General features: G+C 36.3%; 1 protein-coding gene across 1 annotated transcript in view; it reads right to left on the bottom strand.

The window, feature by feature from the left end:
* Positions 1 to 26390, bottom strand: part of PIK3C2A (phosphatidylinositol-4-phosphate 3-kinase catalytic subunit type 2 alpha) — a 134215-nt gene that overhangs the window by 46104 nt on the left and 61721 nt on the right. The window contains 11 exon segments of the mRNA XM_043970563.1: positions 5813 to 5993; positions 6998 to 7092; positions 7499 to 7592; positions 8221 to 8409; positions 11258 to 11403; positions 12526 to 12637; positions 15343 to 15510; positions 19601 to 19723; positions 20315 to 20525; positions 20611 to 20659; positions 25980 to 26123. Coding sequence (XP_043826498.1) covers positions 5813 to 5993; positions 6998 to 7092; positions 7499 to 7592; positions 8221 to 8409; positions 11258 to 11403; positions 12526 to 12637; positions 15343 to 15510; positions 19601 to 19723; positions 20315 to 20525; positions 20611 to 20659; positions 25980 to 26123 — 1512 coding nt within the window.

The following is a 26390-nucleotide window of genomic DNA, read 5'->3' as shown; positions in this document are numbered from 1 at the left end:
GGCATTGTAGACTCTATTAAGAGAACCTGGATAGCACCAGGTGTGACTAATACAGCATCTCGAATCTGCTCGGGCTGCCTCCACATGTCAGTCTTATAATCAGTATGCTTTTAAGGCCAAAGCTTATGGAGGGCGTCCTCTAGCATATACAACCTTTTGAGCACTTACAAATTGATTATATTACTATGCCAAAAGCAGGACATTATAAATTTTGCCTTGTTATAGTTGATCAGCTCACTCGGTGGGTGGAGGCCTTTCCCAGCCCCCGAGCCACAGCTGCCTTTGTTGCCAAAATTCTTCTTAAAGAGATAGTACCTCGTTTTGGCCCACCAGCCCTCATCGATTCTGACAAAGGCACACATTTCACTGATTCGATTTTATCCCAAATCTACTCTTTCTGGGAGTGACTCCAAAATTCCACACGCCCTACCATCCACAAAGTTCAGGCCAAGTCGAACGTATGAATAAAGAGCTTAAGAGTATGATTGGCAAATTATGTACTGAAACCCATTTGAAATGGCCTGATGTTCTACCATTGGCATTATTCTATCTACGAAGTAGACCAAGAGGAGAACTTCATATATCTCCTTATGAAATGCTTTTTGGTCACCCTCCTATCCAAGCTAAAACTTTTTCCCCAGTTTATACATCACTGGTGGGAGGTGATACGTCTGTTGCTTCCTATATACAGGAATTACAGACCAGGCTACGTGAACTCCATGAGGCAGGAGCTGTGGTCCAGGCAGGACCATTAGACTTTTCATTGCATAACTTCAACCCAGGAGATAAAATATATGTAAAGAATTTTCAGAGAACCAGTGGAACTCAACCTGCCTGGGAAGGACCTTTTCAGGTATTATTGACAAACTCCTACTGCCATTAAAATTGGTGAAAAAGACTCATGGATTCATTGCTCTCATATAAAGCCTGCACCATTCATAGGTGAAGAGATTTCAGATAGACCTGAGGTAGACGCTAAAGAGGTAAAAACCCTAACGATAGCAACTGTTAAAGAGCAAAGAAAGTTCAGAGGAACAGGCAGTTCCCATTTAATAATCCCACTGATCAGTTAAATGCTTTGGGACTCAGTCTTCGTAAAGTATCAGGAGACGGAAATTGCCTTTTTAGGGCTTTAGCAGACCAGCTAGAAGGTCACTGTAGAAATCATCTCAGACACAGACAAGAAGCTGCTTCTTATATGATTAACCATAGACAAGAGTTTGAGTCTTTTATAGTAAATGACTCCCCTTTTGAAGAATATGTTGATGAATTAAAGGAATTTGGAAAGTGGGGAGGAAATGATACAATTGTAGCATTTGCTAAGCAGCATCAGCTGAATGTTGTGGTTCATCAATTAAATCAGCCCTTATTGAAAATCAGTGGCACAGACAAAACTGATGCTAGAGAACTCCACATTTTCTACCATAAAGAACATTATGACAGCATTAGAAAGATCAATGACAATTCAGAAACCCCTGCCACTTTGGCATGCAGAGAATTGGGGAACCAGTTAAAACAATGTGGCATACCCCAAACTCTAGCAGCTTAAATACCTTAAAATTTAACAAGCATTTCCTTCCACAGGCAAAAGCACTGAAGCACATGGCCTAGTTTTCTGGCCCACCTCAATTTCTCCCACCCTTTTCCCTACCCTATACCTATTTTTTTTTTTAATCCTTTTTGTTTTTTGTTTTGTTTTGACTTTTGAAAGGCACTGAAAAGACCTGGAATTCACCACACCTTTAAATTCTTTAAGAGCACAAAAGGGTGCTTAGCGAATCTTTTGCCTTTTATTTTTGGGTTTTTGGTTTTGCTTTGTTTTTTTTTTTTTTTACTTTTGTTTCTTTTGCTTTTCTTTAAAAACCCGATTTTGTAAACTAAGTGACTTTTCAAAGGCATTTTAAGTATATGCTATTGAATATTGAATCTTGCTTATTGAAGTCTTACTTCTTTTTGATGAATTAATCACCACTTTAAGTATCTGCTACTGTTATACTAGAGAATTCATGTATAAGATGATGTGGTCTACTTGCTAAAAGAAGATTATGTAACAATGTCTAATATAATCAGCTATTTACATTCGTTTATTATTTATATGTCATTATACTCTGGGTATGGTTTGGAATTATTGTATATATCACTAATATATTCTCAGTTATGCAGCATAGCACACATTTTTACCATCATATTGTCTTTGGTGAAATTAATGAGATTTCAGAAATATGGAAACTTATCATTTCAGAGACTAACTTGCTGTGAACTCTGATGCAGGCCCTGGAGAGAATATATGTGCAACAAAAGGAGAGACAGGTATACGTAAGTCCATGGTTTGCTTATGATGGTGACTATGTAGAGCACAATCACTAGGCACAGTCCAGTATTCATCCTCTCTCCCTCCTAATTTAACTGAACTTATTTATCTTTTTATCTCACTCAGTTGAATTCACCTGTGGCCTAGCACAATCACTGGCTGTCTCGGAACCATGAGATATGGTATGATAACCTTTCCATAACATTTTCAGGTGTCATGAACACATACTAAATTTGACTTTGATCCAGACACATGGTGGTAAAAAGTGTTACTGATTGCAAAATGCTATGCTAAGGTTTAGTAAAAAAAAAAATACAGCAATTCAAACAGTTAAAGAAGAAATCCAGCTTTCCAGACCAGAGTCCAGAGTCCAGAATCCAGACCAGAGTCCAGAATCCAGTTTTCCAGACCAGAATCCAGTTTCCTCCTGATGACATCTTACCACTTCAAGAAGACAAGAGAACTCAGAGACTTTATATGAACTGTTTTGCTTTATTAGCTTTTACTATCTCCTTTCTGTTATATACTATCTGTAACATGTACTCTCTGCAGAGGCTCTCCCTTTGCAAGACAAATGTCAAAGCGTCGGTTCATGAGGAAAGAAAAAAAAAAATCGCCCCTCTGGACAAAACTTTCCTCTCTTCCTTTTCTGTATTGTTGTTCGCATATTATTAGTCAGCAAAGGTTATTATATTCTTTTTACTGTTCCATCAAGGAAACATTCCATTTCTTGAGGAAGCAAAGGGGGGAAATGTGGTAAAATATGAAAGTTTTTAACATTCGGTTAGGATAACTGAAAGACGCCAGTTTTTCAAGGACCACCCTTTTGGGGAGGAGATGAACAGTCCGCCTGCTGCGCATGTCAGACTGCCTGCCGGGTTTTTTTTTTTTGACTTCCGGGGTGGAGAGAACGGAAGTAGCCTTTTTTGCCTGCTTGGCGGGACTCCTGACGGCGCGGCAGGGACTCTCTTGCTCTGTCAAAAGGTGGCCTTGTCGGTTGGTGGCCTTGTCGGTTTGGTGAGTTGTTATAAGGAATATAGACTAAGCTTAGACTTAAGACGATTTGTATTGTGTTTCTACTTTCCTATCCTTCTAACCAACATCACCTTGTGACTATCATAACTATAAATAAAAAGGTCTATCTAGAAAACCAAAACCTGCTTCCATTTACTAGTTTGGGAGATAAATTAAGGGAAAGGTTAAGTAGGGGAGATTTATGATCTAATATCCAATTTTAAATCTCACACTTTATTCCCTAAGTTAAAAATTAAATAAATAAAAAATTTTAACAAAAAAAGTACCCTGCCTTGTAACCTATCTCGTATTTAATACATAATTATATTTACTAATTTTATATTTGTTCTAGATACTTTTTGTGTCTTCCACTAGAAATGAAGCTATTTACAAGTAAGGACTGTTTCGACTTTGTACTTGTATCTTAGAATCAATCATAGTGCCTGGAACATAATAGGCACCTCGTAAATATTTGTCTTTTTTGCTGTTACAGAAAATGCCAACATGAATAATTTGCATACATGTTGTCATTCTCCCCCCATAAATATATGTATGTGTATATATGTACATATATATGCACACGCATGCACATGCGCTCATGTGCGTGCATGCGCGCACGCGCACACATACACACACACACACGTTTCTTTAAGTATATACAGGAAAATGAACTTTCAAGGACACTGACAGGACTGACTTCAAGATGCCAAGGAGATCCAAATCTAAGCCACATGAGAAGTGGTTGAAGGAGGTGGGGAGTTAGGCTAGAAAAGGGAGATATGATCACAGTCTTGAAATATTTTAATGATTCTAACAGAAGAAAGATTTCCCCTATTCTGCTTGGCACTAGAAATAAGTAGAACTGAAGCCAGTGGCTTGTAGTTATAGTAAAGCAGTTTTTATCAATATAAAAAAGGAAATCTTTAAGATTAAAGTTATTGAAAGGAAGGGGCTACCTCAGGGAGTACTAAGCTTTCCATAACAAAAAAATCTTCAAGGGGAGGTTAGAGGACTAGAGGAGAGTGTTAGAGGAGATTTATGATCCAAAAACCTTAATGTCGCTATGTCACAAAAGGTTTGTGAACATGTGTGTTTACTGTAAAATCAAGACCGGAAACCCCCAAAGAAGAAAATAATTAATTGGAGTAGAAGTATCTCAACAATAGAATGAGTTATTGAGGTAGGATGTAGAAACTCTTTTCCTGTAAATATTGAATAATATGAATATTTGTTTGTCCACAACTGTTCAGGTAGGGCACCTAAGTTCAGGCTCTTATCAACTCTCACTTAGACTTCCAACAGTCTCCCTATTTCTAGTCTTTGCTCTAATGATTCTTCCTAAAACACACATTTAAGCATTTCATTCTCCAACTCAAAAATCTTCAGCAGATCTCTATTGCCTCTGACTCCTCAGTCTGGCATTTAAATCTCTCCAAAATATGGTTCATCCCTTTTTAAATATTTTTTTCATATTATTCTCATTCATTGCACACCTTTACAGGTAAGCCAACCAGCCCAGCCATTCTCCAACTTTGCCCAGATGGTTGACTCATTTTTGGAGCAGACTCTCTCTTGATCTTTACCTCTTAGAAAATTCCTAAGAGTGTGTGTGTGGTTTTTTTGGTGGAGCAATGAGAGTTAAGCGACTTGCCCAGGGTCACACAGCCAGTAAATGTCAAGGGTCTGAGGCCAGATTTGAACTCAGGTTCTCCTGAATCCAGGGTCGGTGCTTTATCCATTGCACCACCTAGCTGCCCCCCAATTCCTGAGTTTTTAACACAGCAAGGTTCTATCTTTTAATCCTACTCCTACTCCTACCACCACTACTACTAATAATAGCAGGAAACATTTGCATATTGCTTACTATGTGCCAGGCACAGTGCTAAGTGCTTTACAATTCTAATTATCACATTTGATCCTCACAACAACTATGGGAGGGAGGTGTTCCTATTCTCATTTTACAAATGAGAAAACTGAGGCAGACAGAGGTTAAGTGATTTACCTAGGGTCAAAAAACTGGCAAGTATCTGCAGCTGAATTTGAATTCTGGTCTTCCTGACCTAGACTGGGTGCTCTGTGAACTATGAACTATGGCATAGCTGCCACAGAGGAGCTTTTCCCAGTTCTCCCCTTCCCCATTTTTTGTGCTTTCTTTCTTGAAGATACATATACATATACATATATATATATATATATATATATATATATATATATATATATATATATATATATATATTAGTATTTACTTACATAAAATGCAAGCACTTTGACAGCAGAGGCTATTTCATTTTATCTTTGTATTCCCAGTACCTTGCACATAAGTCATTTAATAAGTGTTTGCTGAATTAGATTGAATTGAGCTAAACTTGTGAGAGTCCTGGACCATCACAATATCTTGCTGTAACACACAGGAATAAAATCAGGTCTTCAGCCATAGAAAATACCAATAGTGCCACCATCTTCACAGATGGATATACAGGTACATACCTGCCGAGCTGATCCACTAGTCTGTCGGACTTTCTCTGCCACTCCTCCTAAAAGCTGTACAAGTTTTGTCTGCTTTAAGAGCTCTTCTCTTAGCCCCTTTCCTCCTATTGACAGGAAGGCTCCCAAGATATGCTCGTATCGAACACCAAACTGTGCATCATGTAGGGCATCTTTCAATAGCCTGTTATAACAAGTTCTGCATCAAATCATCTTGATAACAATGAAATTTTCAAAAATCAATTTAAGGAAATATATTTTTCATATCCAGAAATTTTATCCTCTTAATAAACTCATCATCCAACCACCCTGCATTAAAAAGCCTTTAAAAATTACTTTAGTGTTATAATATGCTATATATGCCTGTAATTTAATTTAACAATTTAATAAAGAAAACTATAATAGCACTACATAGTAAATTAAAATGACACTGTTCAACAAGGTAAATTCTCTAATAAACTGTGCTTTTAAAAATTAATTGCTATAAACATCAGTTTTAGGTAAGCATATATTAATTTATTAATATTATACCAGTAAAGGATTGACCACGTCTCCCTAACTTCTCATGGTCTCTGGCCTTGTGGTCGAGAAAGCAGGGAGAGAACTTCAGCATGTCAGTTAGTGTAAGTAGGAGAAAAGCCCCCAAAAGACCCATGCTGTCCGCTAGAGAAACAACCTGTGGTCTTAAGGAAACCCAAAAGCAGCCCCAGAATACTCAGAAGACCTATAAAAGCCCATAGGTAGCATCCTTCAAGGGTTTTTATCCTCTTTTAATTGTGTGTGTGTGTGTGTGTGTGTGTGTGTTATTATACATTGATCAAAGATAATTGGTTAGCATCATTCAATTCCATTGGTTGACCACTTGAAGGTGGTCTACATTAAAATGAATTCTACCTAACAACAGGGAAAAGAATGCAAAAGACCCTCACAAGTTGCTCAAGGTAAAGTCCATTATCTAGGTGTGGTTTAATCCTATCAGTCTTTCACTGATCCATTCTTTTTGCTCTCTTGGGTTTGTCCCAGATGAGAAGTTTCTCAAGAAGAACTGACTGGGGGGCGAGAGAGAAGAGAAGCCCTGAGAAAGTGATTTCTGGGTCCCCCAACAAGCCATTATTAATAATTATTTTCTTACAATAACATTAGAGTGACTTTAAAAAAATCAAGTAGTTTGTAAAACTGAATTCTTACCAATACAAATAGTGCGCTATACGAATATTTCCCAATGCCCGGGACAAGAGGAATCTCACTAATGAATTGTCCAGGTAAATCTCATACTTTAAAGCCTGTGGGGAAAGGAAAAGAACTATTCAAAACCATCTTTATTTGGCCATAAAGAACAGAGACAAGGACTAGACCTGTGATCTCATTTGTATATAGCACTCTCATATAAAGAACTGCCCTCTCAATGCAGGTCAAACCCTTATGTGGAAGTTGTCATTTTGGAGAGGCAACATGCTGAGTTATGCACACAGTATGTGTCAGAGGCAGACCTGACTTCAGACCTTCCTGGCTCCAAGGCTAGCTCTCTATCCACTATGCCATAATGCCTCTTATGGGAAAGAAAAGAAACCAACATTTATTAGACTCCTGCTGTGTGCCAGGCAACGTGCCCCTTAGAACAAACTTTAGAGGCCTTAAGAAATGCTATCTATTATGCCATCAGGAAGTGAGAAAAATAACCAAGCTCACTTGAACAAACTGTGGGAGGAAATCAGTTAGCTCATCATCACTAATTGTCTCAATCCAGTTTATAGCCAGGGCCCGAACTTCCTGATCTGCAAATCTAGAAAAATATGAAAGAATATATTAGGCTTCAATTTACTCCTGGAGGAAATATACCTATACAAACATATATTGTACTTGTAGTATGTTATCTGTAGAGAGGCATATGTTTTTTTCTGGAAGGAAATTTTATCATGTCACACAGATTTGGTTTAGTGATATGCTTAATGGAATATGGATAGGCTCCTGGAAATGTTAGCATTTCCAAGAATAGTTTAAGCACTCATTATCATATATTTGTTGTATAATACAGAAATTCATTTAACTTAAAATTTCCATTAAGGTTATATGTAAAAAACCTGAAAATGTTTTACAAATCTCTCTCCAATATAATTTCCTTCAAGAAATTCTTATAGTGCTTTTAACAGGAAGGCAATATAAACTTTATTTTAAAAAGCCATGGTTTTGTTTTTGGGGTTTTTTTTTTTTGCTTTTTAAAAAATCCTATTAATTTAGCTATTTTAAATGAATGCAACAATCTTTCCAAACCTGGGTTGATAAATGGTATAAAGTACCAAGAAAAAGATATTTGTTTGCACTAAGGTAAAAGGTAGTTCCACATAAAAGTATAATACCTCATTTAAAACTTAAATAAAAAATGCTAATTATATTTTCATAGCTGAACTTACTTTGAATCCAGCAGTTCCAGGGCATTCAGTGGAGGCAATGGTGGCCACTGCTGAAGTAATGAGTATGTTTTAGAAAGATTTGCCCATTTCCAATTTGGAGCACTTGCTAGTATTTTTGGAAGGCAGCTTGGGTGCTTAATGCAATAATAACGCTTCTCCCACAAAAAGGCTTTATCTTCTTTAGAAAGTCTATAGGTAATAAAATCAAATTCTCAGTGTTATAAAAGTGACATGCATCTCAAAGATTGCAAAATCAAAAGAAATAACTACAACAGGCACCTCATGACTGAAATCTGCACTAAATATGGCGTAAGGCAGGGACACTGAATTTGGTGCTGGAGGACTTGGGTTTTAGTTCTGCCTTATATCTAAAATAGGGATAATAATACTGAAATATGCTAGCTCATCAGGATCAAATTTAAAAATATACAACACTCTTAAGTCTTAAAATATTATATAAACATTAGCTATTTTCAGTAACAAAAAGGAATAACAAGAAAACAACAAATTTGCCATTAATGGGAGAGAAGCAATCTAACTTTCAAGGAAAGTCTTACTCATGAAAACAATTTTAAAGAAATGAAGTCTAGTCACATTCAAGTATATAAAGAACTATTTTTGACAGAAAAAGAAGTCATCATGGCATTTCACAGGAAGCTGCTGACTGTGCATTTTCACTGGCTGTCCTGCATGTTTGTGAGGTTTAGCCCCCCCTTATTTCTCCAACTAGCTTCTGTGGCTACCTTCTGGTCTTCCGTCCCCCCTCCCCACCATTCCCCTCACACACAAAGGTGGACAGTCAAATGTGTGAGACAGCATGCAAACTATTTATGTATGCATGCATGCACACAAACAATATATAACAATCAACAATATTTATAATATATAAACAACGTGATATATGTGTAAATATTGTTTGTTTATATGTACGTGTATAGACAGATTATTTGTATGTTGTCTTGAATATCTGAATGCCTAACTTTGTACTCCAGCACTTAGTAAACACTTTAATAAATGCTAGTCAACTCACTACAGATGACTGCAGTCCCAGTCTCTCCCTTGAGCTCCAGTCCAACATCATTAATTACCTAGTGGACATTTCAAATTGGGTGTTCCAGAGAATTCTCAAACTCATCATGTCCCAAACTGAACTCATTATCTTTCCCCTCAAACCTTTCCCTTTCCCAAACTTCTATCATTCTATCAAAAGCACTACCCTACGACAATACCATGCGATCCAGTGCTTGAGGTCGGTAACCTTAATATTATTCTTGACTCTTCACTCTCACCTCCGTATCTAATTAGCTGCCATATCATGCTATTTATACCTCCCACAACAACTCTTACCTCTGACTCCATATCTCCACTCATAACTACCACCTTAGTTCAGGCCCATATCACCTCTTGACTAAAGTATTGCAAAGGCCTGCTAATTGCTCTCCTTGGCTTAAGTCTCTCGCAACTCCAGTTCCTGCTAAACACTGTTGCCAAGTGATTTTCCTTCAACATAAATTGACCATTCTACTTATGGCTTCTTATTTCCTCAAGGATAAAATATAAGCACTTTGATTTAGCTTGTAAAGACATTTACAACCTGACTTCAACCCAACTTTTCAGTCACATTCTTCAATCTAGTCAAACTAACCTACTCTCTGTTCCTCATTCATAATATTCTATATTTTATCTCTGTGCCTTTAAGGCACTGGCTATCCCACATGCCTGGAATAGACTCCCTCCTTACTCCATCTAACGGAATCCCTTTTTTTCTTTCAAAAATCTAGTTCAAGTAGTAACTTCTGCATGAAGCCTTTCCTGATCCTTCCAAGGATTAATGCCCTGCCTCTCAAACTACTGTGATAAAAGAATTTTTGGCTTAACTTTCTTATCACCATTTACTTAAGATAAGCACCTTACGAGGTTAAGTCAAGCCTGAAAAAAATCAAGCTTGAGATATCAAAACAGATCCAGTTTCCTTTTTAACTGCTATAGATCTTCCCCTTATGTCATCTGTTCTGTGATCTGTAAATCACTTTCTTCCCTTATTTGCTCCTCATGTAACCAAAACCTATTTAATGTAGCTAAAAACTGATGTTCAGAGCTCACTGACTTTTGTATATAGATGCCTGCAGTCCATCCCTATCTCTCCACCACTGTTTGTATAATTGGCAGCAGTACCTAATCGATGGATTCTCAAACTATTGGGGGGGGGGGGTCCGAGCAATGAAGGTTAAGTGACTTGCCCAAAGTCACATAGCTAATAAATGTAAAGTGTTTGAGGTCGTATTTGAACTCAGGTCCTCCTGAATCTAGGACCAGTGCTTTATCCACTGCGCCCCCTAGCTGCCCCCTCTCAAACTATTTTTGTTACACTACCCTAAATTAACTATTCTGTATATATTTTGTTTGTTCATTTTCTACTTATTATAGATGTTTTTTACATATATTTGTTGTTTTCCCCAACAAGGATAGAGTCTCTGGCAACAGATTTTGTTTCATTCTTTGCCCTGTATTCTCACCCACTAGCACTGTGCTTGGCACATAGCAGGTGCTTCACAAATATTTGTGACTGCTGGAGAGGAACAAGGTGGCAGAAAGCAGTCCAGCTTTGATAGAATGTGGAGCATATTAAGGGGAAGAGGATAATATAAGGCTAACAAAGTAGGTAGAAGACAAATGGGAACCACAAGGATGACCACAAGGATCAGGATCTTATACTTAATCTGGCATCTGGCAGGCAATAGCAAGCCAGTGTTCCCTTTTGGGAGTATAGGAATGACATGAAACAGGAAGATTATTCAAAGAATAATTTCTGACAGAATAGAGAGGGAAGAGGCTGAAAGCAGCAAGGTCTATTATCTAAAGACCTTAAACAAAATATTTTATTATATTTAAATTAGAAAGTATTATAAAACTATGTTTATCAAACACATTGTAAATAGGATAAAACTAAAGAATTTATTATATGACAAACTTTACATCACCTGAGTTATACATCTTGTAAGGTATCAGTGCTTAAAATAAATGAAAAGAAACCTACCCAAATGAAGAATCTCTTGAAAGAATGGCAACAAGTTTCCCTTTAGAATCTTTTTCCAGTGTTTCTAAGCACTGCTGCGGTACATTGCTACTGTTAACTTGAGGCGTTGTATAAATGATATCAAATGTAGGGGAAGGAAAGTCAACCTTAAATTAAACAAAAGCAACTTTCAGTTGTCTACTACCTTTAAAAAATATTTATTCTTTCTTTTGTTTTCATAATGCATAAATTTACCCTTGTATCATTCTCCTCCCCACTTTCAGGAAATTGTCCCATATAATAAGAGAAACAATCAAGAAAACTGATTGACACATTGAAGAAAGTATGAAAATATGGTCACACCAAGAGGAACAAAGAAAAATACTATATCCCTTTCCAAATTGACAGTACATCAGCTTGCTGTCCTGTAACTCATAAAACTAACCCTTTTTAGCAGCTAAGGACCAAAATAAAATGAAGACCTCAACTGAAGTCCTTTTCTATTATCTTACAGTGGCATAAATAACCATAGGTTCCTGAAAGATATGTTCATAGAGTACAAGGTCTAGAAGATAAAAAACATACAAAAAAGACTTACAGTACACAGGCCTGAGTACCCTATGTCTGTTGTCTAAGTACAGGCCTAGCTAAATATAGAAAGCCTGATCACCAAAGGTAGTAATTTTTTCAGCCATAGAAGTTCAGTAAGATGGATGGCTAAGGCATCAAGGTTTAGACTGCATTAGGGGTCTATTCACAATGATGAAACCTGAAGAAAGCTACTGAATGAAGCTTTCTTGCCACATGACGTTCATCATTACACCGTGTACAAGAAATGAAGACTGTTTTTGTTGGTGTTTTTCATTACGACTCAAAGTGCATGATATAAGGACTCAGGCATATTTTTCATTTAAAAATTTACTAAAATTGTGAAAAAATTAATCAGCACTTATGTAAAACCTATTATTTGCATTAAGACTAAGTGCAAAAAGAACACCTTTTTATTAAGAATCAATGCAAGGGGCAGCTAGGTGGCGCAGTGGGATAGAGCACCAGCCCTGGAGTCAGGAGTACCTGAGTTCAAATCCAGCCTCAGACACTTAACACTTACTAGCTGTGTGACCCTGGGCAAGTCATTTACCCCCAACTGCCTTGCTAAAAACAAACAAACAAACAAAAAGAATCAATGCAAGTTAGTGCTTACATTGTAAAGACATCTGGCTCCATAAGCATTATTATTTCACATTATTAATACTAGAGTAAAATGCAGGCCAAGAAAAAAGCATTACCTGTAACACTATTCTTTCCATCATAGGTCCTTTTTTGTGGGTTATCCCAGGTATGGGTTGTGTAGGGGATGAAGTCCAAAGATAAAGAAGCTTACTTCCACAAGTTAAGAACCTAAAAGAATAGAAGTGGTATGAAAGGAACAGGGGAAAATGTCTATTATTTTTCAGTGGTAGCAAAAATCACATAAAAACTAACCATCTACAGAAAAACACTATTTTGAATCCTAAATGATATTCCATTTACTCATTAACCTAAAGACTGGAAAAAGAGTTGTACCCGTAACATTAATGGGAAAATTTGGAAGAAAGAGGGGTTGAGTAGTCAGAAAGAGAAGATAATGAGTTCGATTTTAGATATATTAAGTTAGAGATATCTATAGGACATTCAATTCAAAATTTGGTGATGGAAGACAAACGCAGAAGTAGAAAGAACTCTGTGGTATAATCAAAGTTAGTGGGTGTCACATAGAAGATGATATAGCAGAGCAGACTAAAAAGGAACAGTCACACAGGTAGCAAATAGAACCAAGTGAGAACAGTTTTACAAAAATCCAGAGAGGTGAGAATATATAGAAGGAGATGGTTGTCATCAAAAAGAGGAGTCTTCCTAATTCCAGGGTTTTCCCTTCTATCTACTCTGACACCTAGCTTAGATGCCCAATACCTACACTGATGAAATCATGAATCCATCTAAATAACTCAAAATATTCAAAATTACCTTGATGAGTAAGCATTCTAAGTTAAAAAAAAAAAAAGAACAGTGACATAATAAAATAATATTATAGAAAGATAACCATGATAACAGTATACATACAATGCCAGAAATACCACAAATAGAAAGAAAAAACTGATTTGGTTTAAGTTGAAGAATCAAATACATCACAATAACTTCCATCAAGAAAACAACTCTATACCTAAGATTATTTTTCTGCTTACTGAAATTAATGCCTCCAGTACTATTAAAGATTTAGGCATTATAATACAGAAGAAATATCTAAAAATCCTGCTTAATATACAAACAAAACAAAAATGTATAAACATCTTCTTTGGTCACACATGTACGAGTCTAGTTCACTGAATTCAAATGGACTGTCTCTTTTCCAAACTCCACTTTCACATTTGTGACTTGATGGTTTCATCCAAGGCAAGTGGCCTTTGGACCCTGGTTACATTCTAGTTAGCAGGAGTCTTTAGAACCTACTCATTATTGATTTAGAAATGCAAGTGGGCCGTGTGGTATCTACTATGTGAATAGTAAGATTCAGTCTCATTAAGTAGCATTGTTGGCATGTCTCCATCCTTTCCATATAGCAACATGTTTAGTTCTTCTCTATAGATATGTCTTAGATGACTATACCACCACAAGTTGGTTAAGTGTTTATTTTGAGGTACAAATAGATGAAAATGATTGCCTCTCCCTTTTATTTTTTTCAAATTAAGAAGCATTGGGGACATCTAAAAATTGTCTTGAAGAAAAAATACCTGTCGCAAATATGCATAGTCAAACAAAACAAATTCCTGCATTCATCACAACCCAAAATTTATGTGTCATTCTGCATCGAGTCCATCACTTCTCTATCGAAAGGTAGGCAGCATATTTCTCACTGGTCTTTCATTAATATGGATGGTTATTACATCAATCAGAGGTCTTTATATTTCAAAGTTATCTTTACCTTATTAATTGTATAATTTGTTCCTCTGGTTCTGCTCATTTCACTCTATCAATTTTCAGGTACTGCTGTAATACTAAGTGCTATCATTAAACCTCAAGTGCATTATTTAACTGAATTTCCACTTAACAATTTCTTGTATGCTTTTATAGACAGCAAGCTAGATATAAATTTCCCAAAAGTATAAATATATCTACCTTTCCCCTTTAGCTATCTTAAATTCCAGGAGCTTTCTAAAACACACACTATGAATCTAAAAAGTACCCCTGAAAGCCATGTGTCAAATAGCAGGGAAAAGTTTTGCTTCTCTGTTCTAAAGAAGCTTGTTACTTGGCCAATCCAGTCACCTAAACTGTCAGAGCTTCTAAGGCTGGGTTCTTAACCAGTGGTGAAAAATGAACAATTTTCACTAATCTTTGGTTTACTCTGTAGCACAATACTTTATTTCACGCATTTAAAAACACTAGTCTGAGGAGTCTATAGGAGTTCCCTCAGATTGCCAGAGGTGTCCAAGACATAAAAGGTGAAAGCTCCTCTGGGTAAGTGCATGCTTTTGCTTGTAAAGATTTATGGTAATCCTACAAACAGGATTATTTATGTTTACTCAACTAGCTTTCTGAAACCTAAGGGAGGCACATGTGAATGGCACTCAGACACTGCTGTGGCTAGGAGTAACAGGGCACCCTTCTCCACATGAGGCTGCCATGGTTATCAGAAAATACTTTCAAACACTCAGTAATCTTTAAAATGTTTTAGTATAAACAATCTATTGACCTTCAATTACTCATACCAAGGCTTCAGAGTCTCAGGACCCTTGCTACTTACACTCATAGGAAGTTAAAACAAAGACAATTTGGTATTTTCTTAAAAACTAAAGTTATCAAATGGCTATCAACCAGGTAATATTTTTTAGCTATAGCATGTCACTAAGGCCAGCTACTTAAGGCATAGAGGGGCTGTGATCTATGTTCCATAAAAGAGTATATGAAATAATATATAAAAGCACCCTGCAAACCATAACTTCTCCTCCTCATCAATAGTTGGTATCTGCACAGATTCTGACAAACCCTCGACTGAGAGGAGAGTACAAAGAAGTCCCTAAGCCATTACCCAAGTTAGGAATGATTACAGCTCAATTAACACTTACCGCTTAAAGTCAAAAAGGGGTAAAGAAACCTTGCCTAAAAGCTCAGGTCCCTTTCGCTGTTTATTAGAGTCAGGGGAACTTCCACTGTTTTGATTTAAAATTCCAAAAAGAGTAAGGTGAAGAAGTGATTCCAATGGTAATTGTGAGATCTGAATGGGAAAAATGATTCTGTGGGGGAGGAAAAATGGTCAATTAATAGAAATATTAATTATTGTACCCGTTGTACAAGTCAAACAAATACATTTAACCCTTCACAGAAATTACCACAGCAAAAAATGACAATTTCTTATAACTGTCTTCAATTTTTATCACTTTTAAATAGACAATATATTAACTTTAAATGCAATTAATATGCAAAATACCTAAAATACTCTTCCCTTTATTTAATGCATATTATTCAATCAGGAATGAAGGCAGGATAACTTTAGTTAATTGTATAATTTGTTCCTCTGGTTCTGCTCATTTCACTCTATCAATTTTCAGATACTGCTGTAATACTAAGTGCTATCATTAAACCTCAAGTGCATTATTTAACTGAATTTCCACTTAACAATTTCTTGTATGCTTTTATACACAGCAAGCTAGATATAAATTTCCCAAAAGTATAAATATATCTACCTTTCCCCTTTAGCTATCTTAAATTCCAGGAGCTTTAGTACACCCCAAACCAGGAGGAGGCAGAGTCAAGATGTCAGAGGAAAGGCAGTGACTCGCCTGAGCCATAAGACAATTCCTGGAGCAGCAGAACCCAAAAAAAAGACAGGGTAAAATAATTCTCCAGTCAAAGACAATTTAGAAGGTTGGCAGGAAAGTTCTGTCGAACTGGGTGAGAGTGTAGCACAGTCCACCACAGGCAGAGCCAGCACAAACCCAGCTCCAGCAAAACAGGAACAGGCCTTGGGAGCCACTGAATCAGAAGCAGCAGCAGCAACTGCTTCTGAAACTCTTAGCCCACAGATAATAAGGAGGGTTAAACAATTGGCCAGAAGGAGATTACAGGGTTATCTTTGCTAGCCCTGAAGCAGGACTCTGTGGCTTCCCAGTCCTGGGTGGCAGTCCCAGGCCAGGGTGAGCACTAGCACACCAAAGTCTGCCACCACAGTGGAGCAAGATCATCCTCACAGTTCCAGGGCTGAAAAGCAGGCTTGTGGCAGCTCACAGACCAGAGCACAGGCCAGGAGAGTAGTAAACACACCTCTCCTTAGATCATGCCACCCTGGAAGAATGGAAAACTTACAGGTCCCTAGAAGTATCTCTGAAAATTGCTGCACAAAACCCTTGAAGCTTGCGACAATGTGACCTCCACCCTGCAAGCATCCTGCACCACTAAGTCAAGAAATAGGCTGGAAAAACAAGCAAACAAAAGAAAAAAAACCCTGACCACAGAAAGTTATTATGGTGTCAAGGAAGATCAAAACACACCCTCGGAAGAAGATAATAAAATCAAAGCATCCAAAGCCTCCAAGAAAAATATGTACTGGTTTCAGGTCACAGCAGAACTCAAAAAGGATTTTGAAAAATTGGGAAGAGAAATGAGAGTGATGCAAGAAAACCATGAAAGAACTAGTTGAAACTGAAAAGAATCGTTCAATGTTTGGTAAATTAAAATAAATTTCAGAGAAAAAAATCCCTACTAAATTTATAGGAAATACTGGGAAAAGTAGAAGGTACTTTGGCAGAAATTGTGTTACACCAACATTTTATATCATATATACCATAATAAGCTTCAAGGGAATTAAAAAGGGAATAACATTTAAAAAATCAGAATTTTATAAAGTACCTTTTAAAATAATGGAAAGGAAGTACATTCATAACCAAGTAAGGACTGTAAGCAATGATAAAAAACAAAGTAGACAATTTGATTATATAAAACTAAAATACTTTCTCATGACCAAAACCAGTGAAACTAAAACAAGAAGAGAAACCATTGAAAATGGGGGGGAGATATCCCTGTATCAAGTATAAGATAAAAAATCTGATATCCAAGATAGAAGGAATTGACATAAGCCACCAAAACCCCTTCCCCAATAAAAGGGAAAGATATGAACAATTTTCAAAAGAATGGCCAAGTTGCAGTGATCATATGAAAATAAGTTCCAAATCACTAATAAGAGAAATGCAAATTAAAACTTTGATGTTTTGCCTCATATCATTCATATTGTCAAAGCTGACAAAAAACAAAAACAGTTAACATTGGAAAGGCTATGGAGAAGACAGGCACACAAGAATACTGTTAGTGGAGTTATGAGTTGATCCAGTTGTTCAGAAAAACAATTTAGAAAATTTTGACTTAGTGATGTCAATACTGGACATTTTACCCCCAGCGAAGTCAAAGACAGAACTAAAAGTCTAATATAAGCCAAAAAATCCATAGTATCAATTTCTTTGATAGGAAAGAACAGTAAACAAAGTGGATACCATCCACAGGGGAATGACCAAACAAATTACAGTACATGTAATATTGTTGTGTAATTGTAAATAATGAATATGAAGAAATCAGAGACAAGTGCAGATGTATATGGATTAAGGAAGAATGAAAAACAGAAAGAGAAGCATATAAACAAAGATTACACTAAAAAGAAGCAGAATTCTTAATAATTATAATAACCAATTTTATTCTCCAAGAAGATTTCCCTCCTCTCAAAAGAGAAACAATGGACCAAAATATTACATATATTGTCAAATGAATATACTGTATTGGTGGCTTTGTTATTATGATGACTCAGAAAACAAACTCATTTAGTGAGGCAGAGATAAGTAAAGGTAAAACTTTTTACTAGCTAAAGCAGAGAATAAAAGCTTAAGAAACTCAACAAATAACACTAAATAAGTAAAAAAATCCAAGTCAATTTTATAAACATTACTGCAAAAAGTCTATCCATTAAAAAATTATATTTAGCATCTCTCAAAAAATATTCAGATACACAAAGAAAAATGCCAAAGACAACATATGAAATCATAAACTTCTACTTTCAGATTATAAATGTTTACATATAAAAACCAACAGGGCAGGTGTTGTTAGGACAGAGCACCAAGACTGGAGTCAGGAAAACTCATCCTCCTGGCTTCAAATCTGACTTCAGACACTTCCTAACTGTGTGGCCTGGGGAAAGTCACTTAACTCTGTTTGCCTTAGTTTCCTTATCTGTAAAATGAGCTAGAGAAGGAAATGCCAAGAAAACACCAAATGGGGTCATGAAGAGTTGGACATGAATGAACAATAATAAAATAAAGTGTCACTAGGCAATGTTCCCTAATGAACAACTTTTCAGGGTACTTCTCCTATGACTTTGTCCATGGACTATGAGACAACCACATGAGTTTGCATGGAATCTGAAAAGATGATAGATGGCTACAGTTAACTGGTCCGTGTTTACTTGGATTTTCTGAAGTCAGGGAACCTAAATTAAAATAGGTTTTGCTGTATATTTTCACTGGATCACTGAAGTTGCAATTCTTTTGAAAACTGTCCACATCCTGTGACCATTTATCTTTTGGGGAAGAGCACTCAGCCATCTGTATTTATATCTGTTCCTTTTATTGGGATAATAGATTTTTATCAATGGTATTTGATGCAAGGATTCTTCCCCTATACAATACTTTCTCTTCTTATTCTAGATACATTTTGTTCATGAGTTTTTTTGTTCTGTGTAATCAAAAGTGTTTATTTTGTCCTTTATAACTTAGGTTATGACTGTACTGTTCTTTGGGTTTTACTTTTTAAAATTTGCATTAAATTTCATATTTCTCAGAGACTTAAATGTAAAATAGAAATTTGTATTAGCAAGAATTCAATAGTAATTTTAATCCATACATTTTAGAGAACCATATTTGGAATGAACTTTAAGAGGTCATCTAAGACACTAATAAAATTCAATAAATTCCTAAATAAATTTTAAGCGTAAGCTAATTTCATTTCTTTTTTTAAAAAAATAAGTTGAAATGAACTCTTACAATAAAGAATAAATTATAGCATTACTTTAAGGAGGGGATTCTTAACTCAGGGCCCACAAACTTATTTTTCTAATATTTTGATAACCGTATTACAATATGACTGGTTTTCTTTATAATCCTATATGCTTAAAATAAAGCATAAATTAATAAAATAAATTTAAAAACAATATTCTGAGAAGGGCTCTACCATATTACCCAAGAGGTCCATGAAACAAAAAGGTGAATAACCCTTACTTCAAAGAAACAAACAGAAATGTAAAACACATGACTACTAAAAGACATCCCATTTGGAAATATTACTTACAGTTCATCCCATTTAATAAGATAGAAGAAATTCTTATATGTGCCAACTTTCTTTGACTGAATAGGCTTAAAAAGGTCCTTCCCATTGTGAGTCAGGGAGCAAATTAAATAGTATTTTTCATAACTAGAAAGAGAAAATTAAATTTGTAATTTACTCTGGTGGCTCATAATTTCAAATATCACCTATTTTCCCCCACAAAAGTAACTGCTTTCTGAAGTTTACATAGGCAAAAATTCATTAAAGTTGGTCCCATGTTAATTATAATTCATAGTAATTCAGCTGAAATTTAGCAACTAAACTTGTGAAGAGTTAGCTAATAAATGACTAAATAAAATTGGCAGAGGCTTACTTAACCCCTATTACGGATTCATACTGGTTTCTGGATAGGAAAATGGCCTATTATTAATTCTTTAGTGCCAGTTAATGCCTAGAACTCTAAACTGAACACTTTGCAAACACTATTCAGGGTCTTGGGTTTAACACAGTTTTAGTTCTCTGGTCTGCTCCATGAATTTTTCCTTGGCTTTCTGAATACAATAAGAGTAGTTTCGTTTTAACAAATATCTCATTGTCTGGAGACCAACTACTAAAGCACTATTATTAAAGTATTGTTTGTTTGGTTGGCTTTTTTTTTAAGTTTAGAAAGGTACCTGGCTGAGTACACTTTGCTGAAACCCAATACTGTTATACTACTTGACTATGATGATTACTTACTTTGCTACCCAATTAGGTGAAATTCCATGTGCAGCAAATATTGTGAACTGCAGTTGTTCTGTTGTTGTCCATGCTTCCTTAGTGGTCCTATGACTTTGTCCACAGTCTACAGGACTACCACATGAAGTTGCATGAAGTCTGAGAAGATCATAGATGGCTGCAGTTAACTGATCCACACATACTTGAACAGGATTTTCTGAAGTTAGGGAACCTAAGTCAAAATAAACTTGTAATACATTTTAGTGAAAACAAACAAGAAAAATTGACCAAAACTTAAAGAACTTAAATAAATTTACCCCTACTTGAACTCTTGCTTATTATGTCACCTCTGGATAATGAAGTCACCTAGAAAAGGGAATAAATTAGTAAGAAGAAAAAAAAAGCCAAGATAGCAAATAATTATTTTACTTCTGAAAAATCTTAAGTATTACATTATTACATTAACTCAGTTCTCTAGAACTTTAAGTTTTCTGATACATTTTTCTCACAACAACCAAGTGACCTAAGTATTGCCACCCCCATTTTATAGATAAGGAAACTGAGGTTCTGAGAGATGAAGTGATTCACCCACTGTCACACAGCTACTAAGCATGTAAGGAAGTATTCAATCTTGGATCTCCTAACTCCAAATCCAAGCATGCCTATTCCTGCTGTTGGATAGTGCAACTAGGGACATGAAAAAGGTACATCTACTAGCACTGATGGTAGCCTATCAACTCTTATCTACTCACCAAACCATATGGTCTCTCACAAATACATAATTGAGGCTAAACCAAAATGCAATTATTTTGAGACGTATTAAAGAAATAATATACTAAAAGGCATAAAGGGGCAGCTAGGTGGCACAGTGGATAGAGCACTGGCCCTGGAGTCAGGAGTACCTGAGTTCAAATCCTGTCTCAGACACTTAACACGTACTAGCTGTGTGACCCTGGGCAAGTCACTTAACCCCAATTGCGTCACTTAAAAAAAAAAATTGGCTTGTTTCTAAAAGGCATAAAACATAAAACTGGAATACCTAAAAATAAATGAGTTATATATTTAAGTATCATGGAAACTACGCATATTAATCCCATCTTCACTTAGCCCATAGTCATCACTATTGCAACTAAACAGCCTAGAAATAAACTCCCTCCCCACTCTCTAAAGACTTGTGCCTCATGTATATGCAAGATTTTGTGTTCTGTTGTGGCAGTTCTAGAGATGTCAGCAGTACTTCTTTGAGTAGCAAAGAAAATTAACTTCTTAAAGAAACTAAAATTTATGGCTAAACTTAACATTTATTTTAACCTAATATCATAAGTTAATTCTACTGCTGTCTTACATATTAACCCTTTAATTCTGTCCAGTAGGTATTAGCCTTTCCCTCACGGAAAACTGTATAAAACTACAAACTAACCCCTTTTATATAACTTAAACCCCTCTCTGTAACTGAATGGAGCTTCTCTTTTACTCCTTCTCTATCATGCTGTGTCCTACAAAACAGTGGTTCTATTGTTAACCAATGGCCTTTCTTCTTTCCATGTTCCTCACAAACACAGAAACATGGCTCCCACCAAGATGACACTAACTTGCTGGCAGCCCTCAATGCTACTAGATGTACCTTCTCTCATGGCCCAGAAACACTACCCAACAGGAGGAGTTGGCATGATTTTTGTACTGTAATTTTCTCAACCCCTAAACACCAGAAACTACTCCTCCTTGGCATTTTACTTTGTCAGAATATATGACAACAACCAGATCCTGATGGCCCAAGGCCATTCTGCTTAGTTTCTCAAGAAGTTCAGAAACCTGGCTCCAAGTTGTTTTTCCATCTCAACCTGTCCTTATTTTGGGGGACTTCAACTGACATGCTGTTGTCCCCTCCAACACCTATATTTCACAGTTCTCAATGCCTCTAGTTCTTAGCCTCAAAGCATCCACCTCAGCCACACAGCATTGGTGATAGCCTAGATCTCATCACCCACACATGTCCCAACTCCATAATCTATAACTATGAAATTCACCTAAACATCACCTCCTTTTCTTCAATTTCTCCCTTAACTTCATTCTTCCCAAATAGATTCTCTATTCTCACCACAATCTCTGGTCACTCCATCTCCCTGTTTTCCCAGGCTACACCCTTGCTCTGGCCTCATTTTTCTACCTCCAAAATGGTCGTTGTATTGTTGGCCAGTTCAAGTTCACATTGCTCTCTACTGTCAGACATTTCCTAGATGTGTGACATTTACTTAATCTCTTTTGGCCTCAGTTTCTTCATCTGCAAAATGGGTAATAAGAGGAATAATAAATATCTTAAAGGGCTGTTTTAAGAATCAAATGAGCTAACACAGGTAAAATACTTTGTAAACCTTAAAGAAGTATATAAATACAAACTGTTATTAGTCGTTATTGAATCCCATTGTTTTGTTGCTTTTCATACCTTTCCAAACTCAACTTTGAATTATTCCTATGATTCATTTCCTCCACTTCTACAGAATGCTCTGGAGAAAGTCCCACAACCACAAAGACTGGTTAATTCCACTTCAAATTTAGTTATTCAATCTCAAGTAGGTCCTACTAGGTGCATGCTAATTCTTTTACTCTCCTCTAGTTTTTTCTACTGCATTGCATAACAGTTCCAAACAGTCTGTTCCAAACCTTCTCTTCTCCCTTCCAGCCATGTACACTAAGCTTACTTCCTTCTTAGAAAAGGATTTCATCTGAACTTTGTTCACTAAATTGAGACTATCATAAGCTCCTTTTCTTCCCCAATTCCACACTTTAAACCACAGCATGCAATATCCTTCATTTGCTCCAGTCTTAGAAAATGAAATGTCCTTTCTCTTTTTCAAAGCGAACTCTTCTATTTGTGTCCTTGATCCCATTCTCTCCACCTCTTCTAGAACATCTCATTTATTCCCTTTCTCCTTAAATATCTCAACTACTAGGTTCCTTTCCTGTTGCCTGCAAGTATGTCCATCTCTTCCCATCCTTAAAAAAACCCCTTTACTTGACCCCTCAAACTGTCATCTTCTATCTCTCCTCCTTTTCACAACCAAATGCCTACAGAAAGCTGTCTTATCCTCATGGCCCCTATTGTCTCACTTCCTACTTATTTCTCTACACCCTGCAGTTTTCAGTTCATACCACTCAACCTAAAACCACTCTTTTCACAGTGATCCTTGATTCAATCTTTTTATTGCTAAATTAAATTTTTATTTCTTTATTAAATTCAATTAACTTTTCTTTGCCATATCCCTGAAAGTTAAAGACTGGAAGCTCACACTAGGCCTGGAATTCACATAATGGAAGTACTCTACGCCTCTATGCCTTCTTTCTCATAATCAAACTTCCTTCTATGTGTTTTCTTCCCATGTTAAAATGTAAACTCTTTCTTTCTTTGTATTCTTAACACTTAATACAGTGTCTGACATATATAGAGTAAACATTTAATAAATGTTCTTCAACTGACTGTCTCTCAGATCACATTCTTGATCTCAGTTTAGCATCAGACATTGTCAACCAGTTGCCTCCTTCTGCATACCGTCCTGTCTAGGTTTTAAGGACAGTGCTCTGTTGTAGTTCTCATCCCACTTGTCTGACTGATTCTCCTCAGTCTCTTTAGCAGCAGCATCATTTATAACCTGACCCCAATGCATGGATACCTGAGCCTTTTCCTCTTCTTTTTCTCTATGCTTTCTCTCAATGATTTATTTCATCAACTCTCATGGATTCAACTACTATATCTATGTAGTTGAATCTCAAATCTAAATATCCAGCCCTAGGCTTTCTCCTGAGCTCTGGTCCCACATCTTCAATTGTCTATGGATGTCCCAAAGGCATCTTAAACCCAGTATGTCCAAAAGAGAACTCATTATCCTTTGCACACTCCTTCCCCGCCTCCCCAAGGGCACTACTATTCTTCCAATTACTCAAATTCACAAAGAACCATCTTTGACTCTTTGTTCTCCTGCCCTATCTCCCCATCCAATAAGCTGCCAAGTTTTGTTAGTTCTAACTCTACAACAACTCATAGCCATCCCTTTCTCTCCACTCACACTGTTAGCCACCACCGTAGTTCAACCCCCATCACCTTTTGCCTGGACTACTATAAAATCTCTTAAGTGACTTTCCAGGAAGCTCCAATAACTCTCTATTGCTTCTAGAATAAAACACAAACTACTCTGTCATTGAAACCACTTTACAAACTGAGTCTAGCATACCTTTCCACAACAATCAGACAATATCCGCCTGCCTCCCACTAACTCTACCACCTTCCAGTTAAACAATCACACTTGCTTGTTGTGCCCTGTACAGATACTGTGCCTTTACACAAACTGTTCCCCCCAGCCTTGAATGTTCTCCCTCCTCACTTTTGCCTATTGAAAACCCTACCTTCTCTTTAAGGCTGCAAGTTCAATTTCTACGTCCTTCAAGAGGCTTTCCCCAATTCTCTCAGTTGTTATTGCTTCTCCTACCCAAATTACTTCATATTCATTTTGTATACAGCTTACATTATCTATGAACACGTATTCCTCAGGAGAATATAAGTTCTTTCCCAGTAGGAATTATTTAAATTTTTTGTACTTATATTCCCAGCATCTAGCAGTGTCTGACACAACAAGTACTTAATAATATATTTGCTGGTTGACTGTTTTTAAACTAACAGCCTCATCAAGTGCTGGAACTAAAAGACTTCTTTAGATATCATCTACTCCAAGTTCCATATTTGTAAACTGAGACTTAGAATCGTTTCCTGGTTTGGCCAAGGTATATTCTACAGCTTAATCAACGGCAAAACCAGAATGAGATTTCAAACATTGCAGACATGCCCCTCTAAGTCTTCATCAGGCTTCTTTGTCTATTCATTTTCACTCAGTTTTTTTTTTCTTTTGTAGCCATAGTTAGTGAAGAGTCTTTTTTGGGTTCTACTTTTTTCACTTTGAAACACTTCATATAGGCATTTCTGAATTTCTTTATTTTTTTCAAAATTGTTGGTTTTAATTACGTTTGTTTTCCTTTACATGAATATACTTCAATATATTTAAGACACTTCCTTATAGGTGGCTTCTTAAATTTCTTCCAATTTTTTTACATATAAGGCTGCTATGAAAATCTCTGAAGAAATAATTTTTGTTTTTTTATATTTTCAGTATACATTCCCAAAAGAATGAATGGGTCAATCATGATTAAAGTTTCATTCAAGTGCCACCTAAAATACCTACCTACATAGTGTATACAAATAAAGATGGATTATGAGAACTACCTTTACTTGCACTCTTCCTAAACTAGGTTCTTGCTAAACATAGGGGCATTCTTCTACTAACTCCTGGAGCTTAGGGCAATGTTAAAGTCACTTCTGAGAGTTCCTAGGTTGGTACCCTACTTAGTTTCACTCCCTAGAAATCCTCATTACTGACTGGGCATCATCTGTCTTCTTCCAGGAACCTTCTCAATTCAACGTCAATACCATTACCATCCAAACGTGTCTCCCCCCTCCCCCATCCCATACCAATATTTTAGACTCTAGAAAATGAAAAACAGATCCTTGTATAGAAAAGACTACCTAAGGTTCCATATTAGGGTTTTAGCAAACTTGTGTGTTACCCTAGTTTGGGGGCAGACATGTATTTCATCCACACAAGTATAATAGAGAATGTAAAAATTACCAAAAGATACTCACCTCATCACTTTTGCTCCTTGGAAGATTAACTGCTCTTTTTAGTTTCTTTACAGATTCTGTAATGGCTAGGGTCTCTACACCATCTAAAGTGCTACAGATTTTTCTTACAGCTTTGATTATCTGATCTACTGATCTGTGTTGATTCTGAAAAAGAAGGTAAAAAAGTCCAAAGTGAAGAATTTCAGATATGAAGTCACAATTCAGTCTTTTATAGAATTGGCAAATTAATGAACTTACTTTGGTGTCACAAACATGAAAAAGGCTAACGAATAATAAAACAAAGTTTGACCTTTTTTTTTTTTTTAGTTTTACAATTTCCTGGTTTATAGTAAGCCAAACCATACTGTAAATTTGTATTTGCAGTGTTTTTTCACTGTGCCAAAATAGGGGAGAAAAAGACCGGCACATTCC

This window comes from Dromiciops gliroides, chromosome 6, assembly GCF_019393635.1.
Source record: "Dromiciops gliroides isolate mDroGli1 chromosome 6, mDroGli1.pri, whole genome shotgun sequence".
NCBI lineage: Eukaryota > Metazoa > Chordata > Mammalia > Microbiotheria > Microbiotheriidae > Dromiciops > Dromiciops gliroides.
This window is presented reverse-complemented; position numbering and strand designations above follow the sequence as displayed.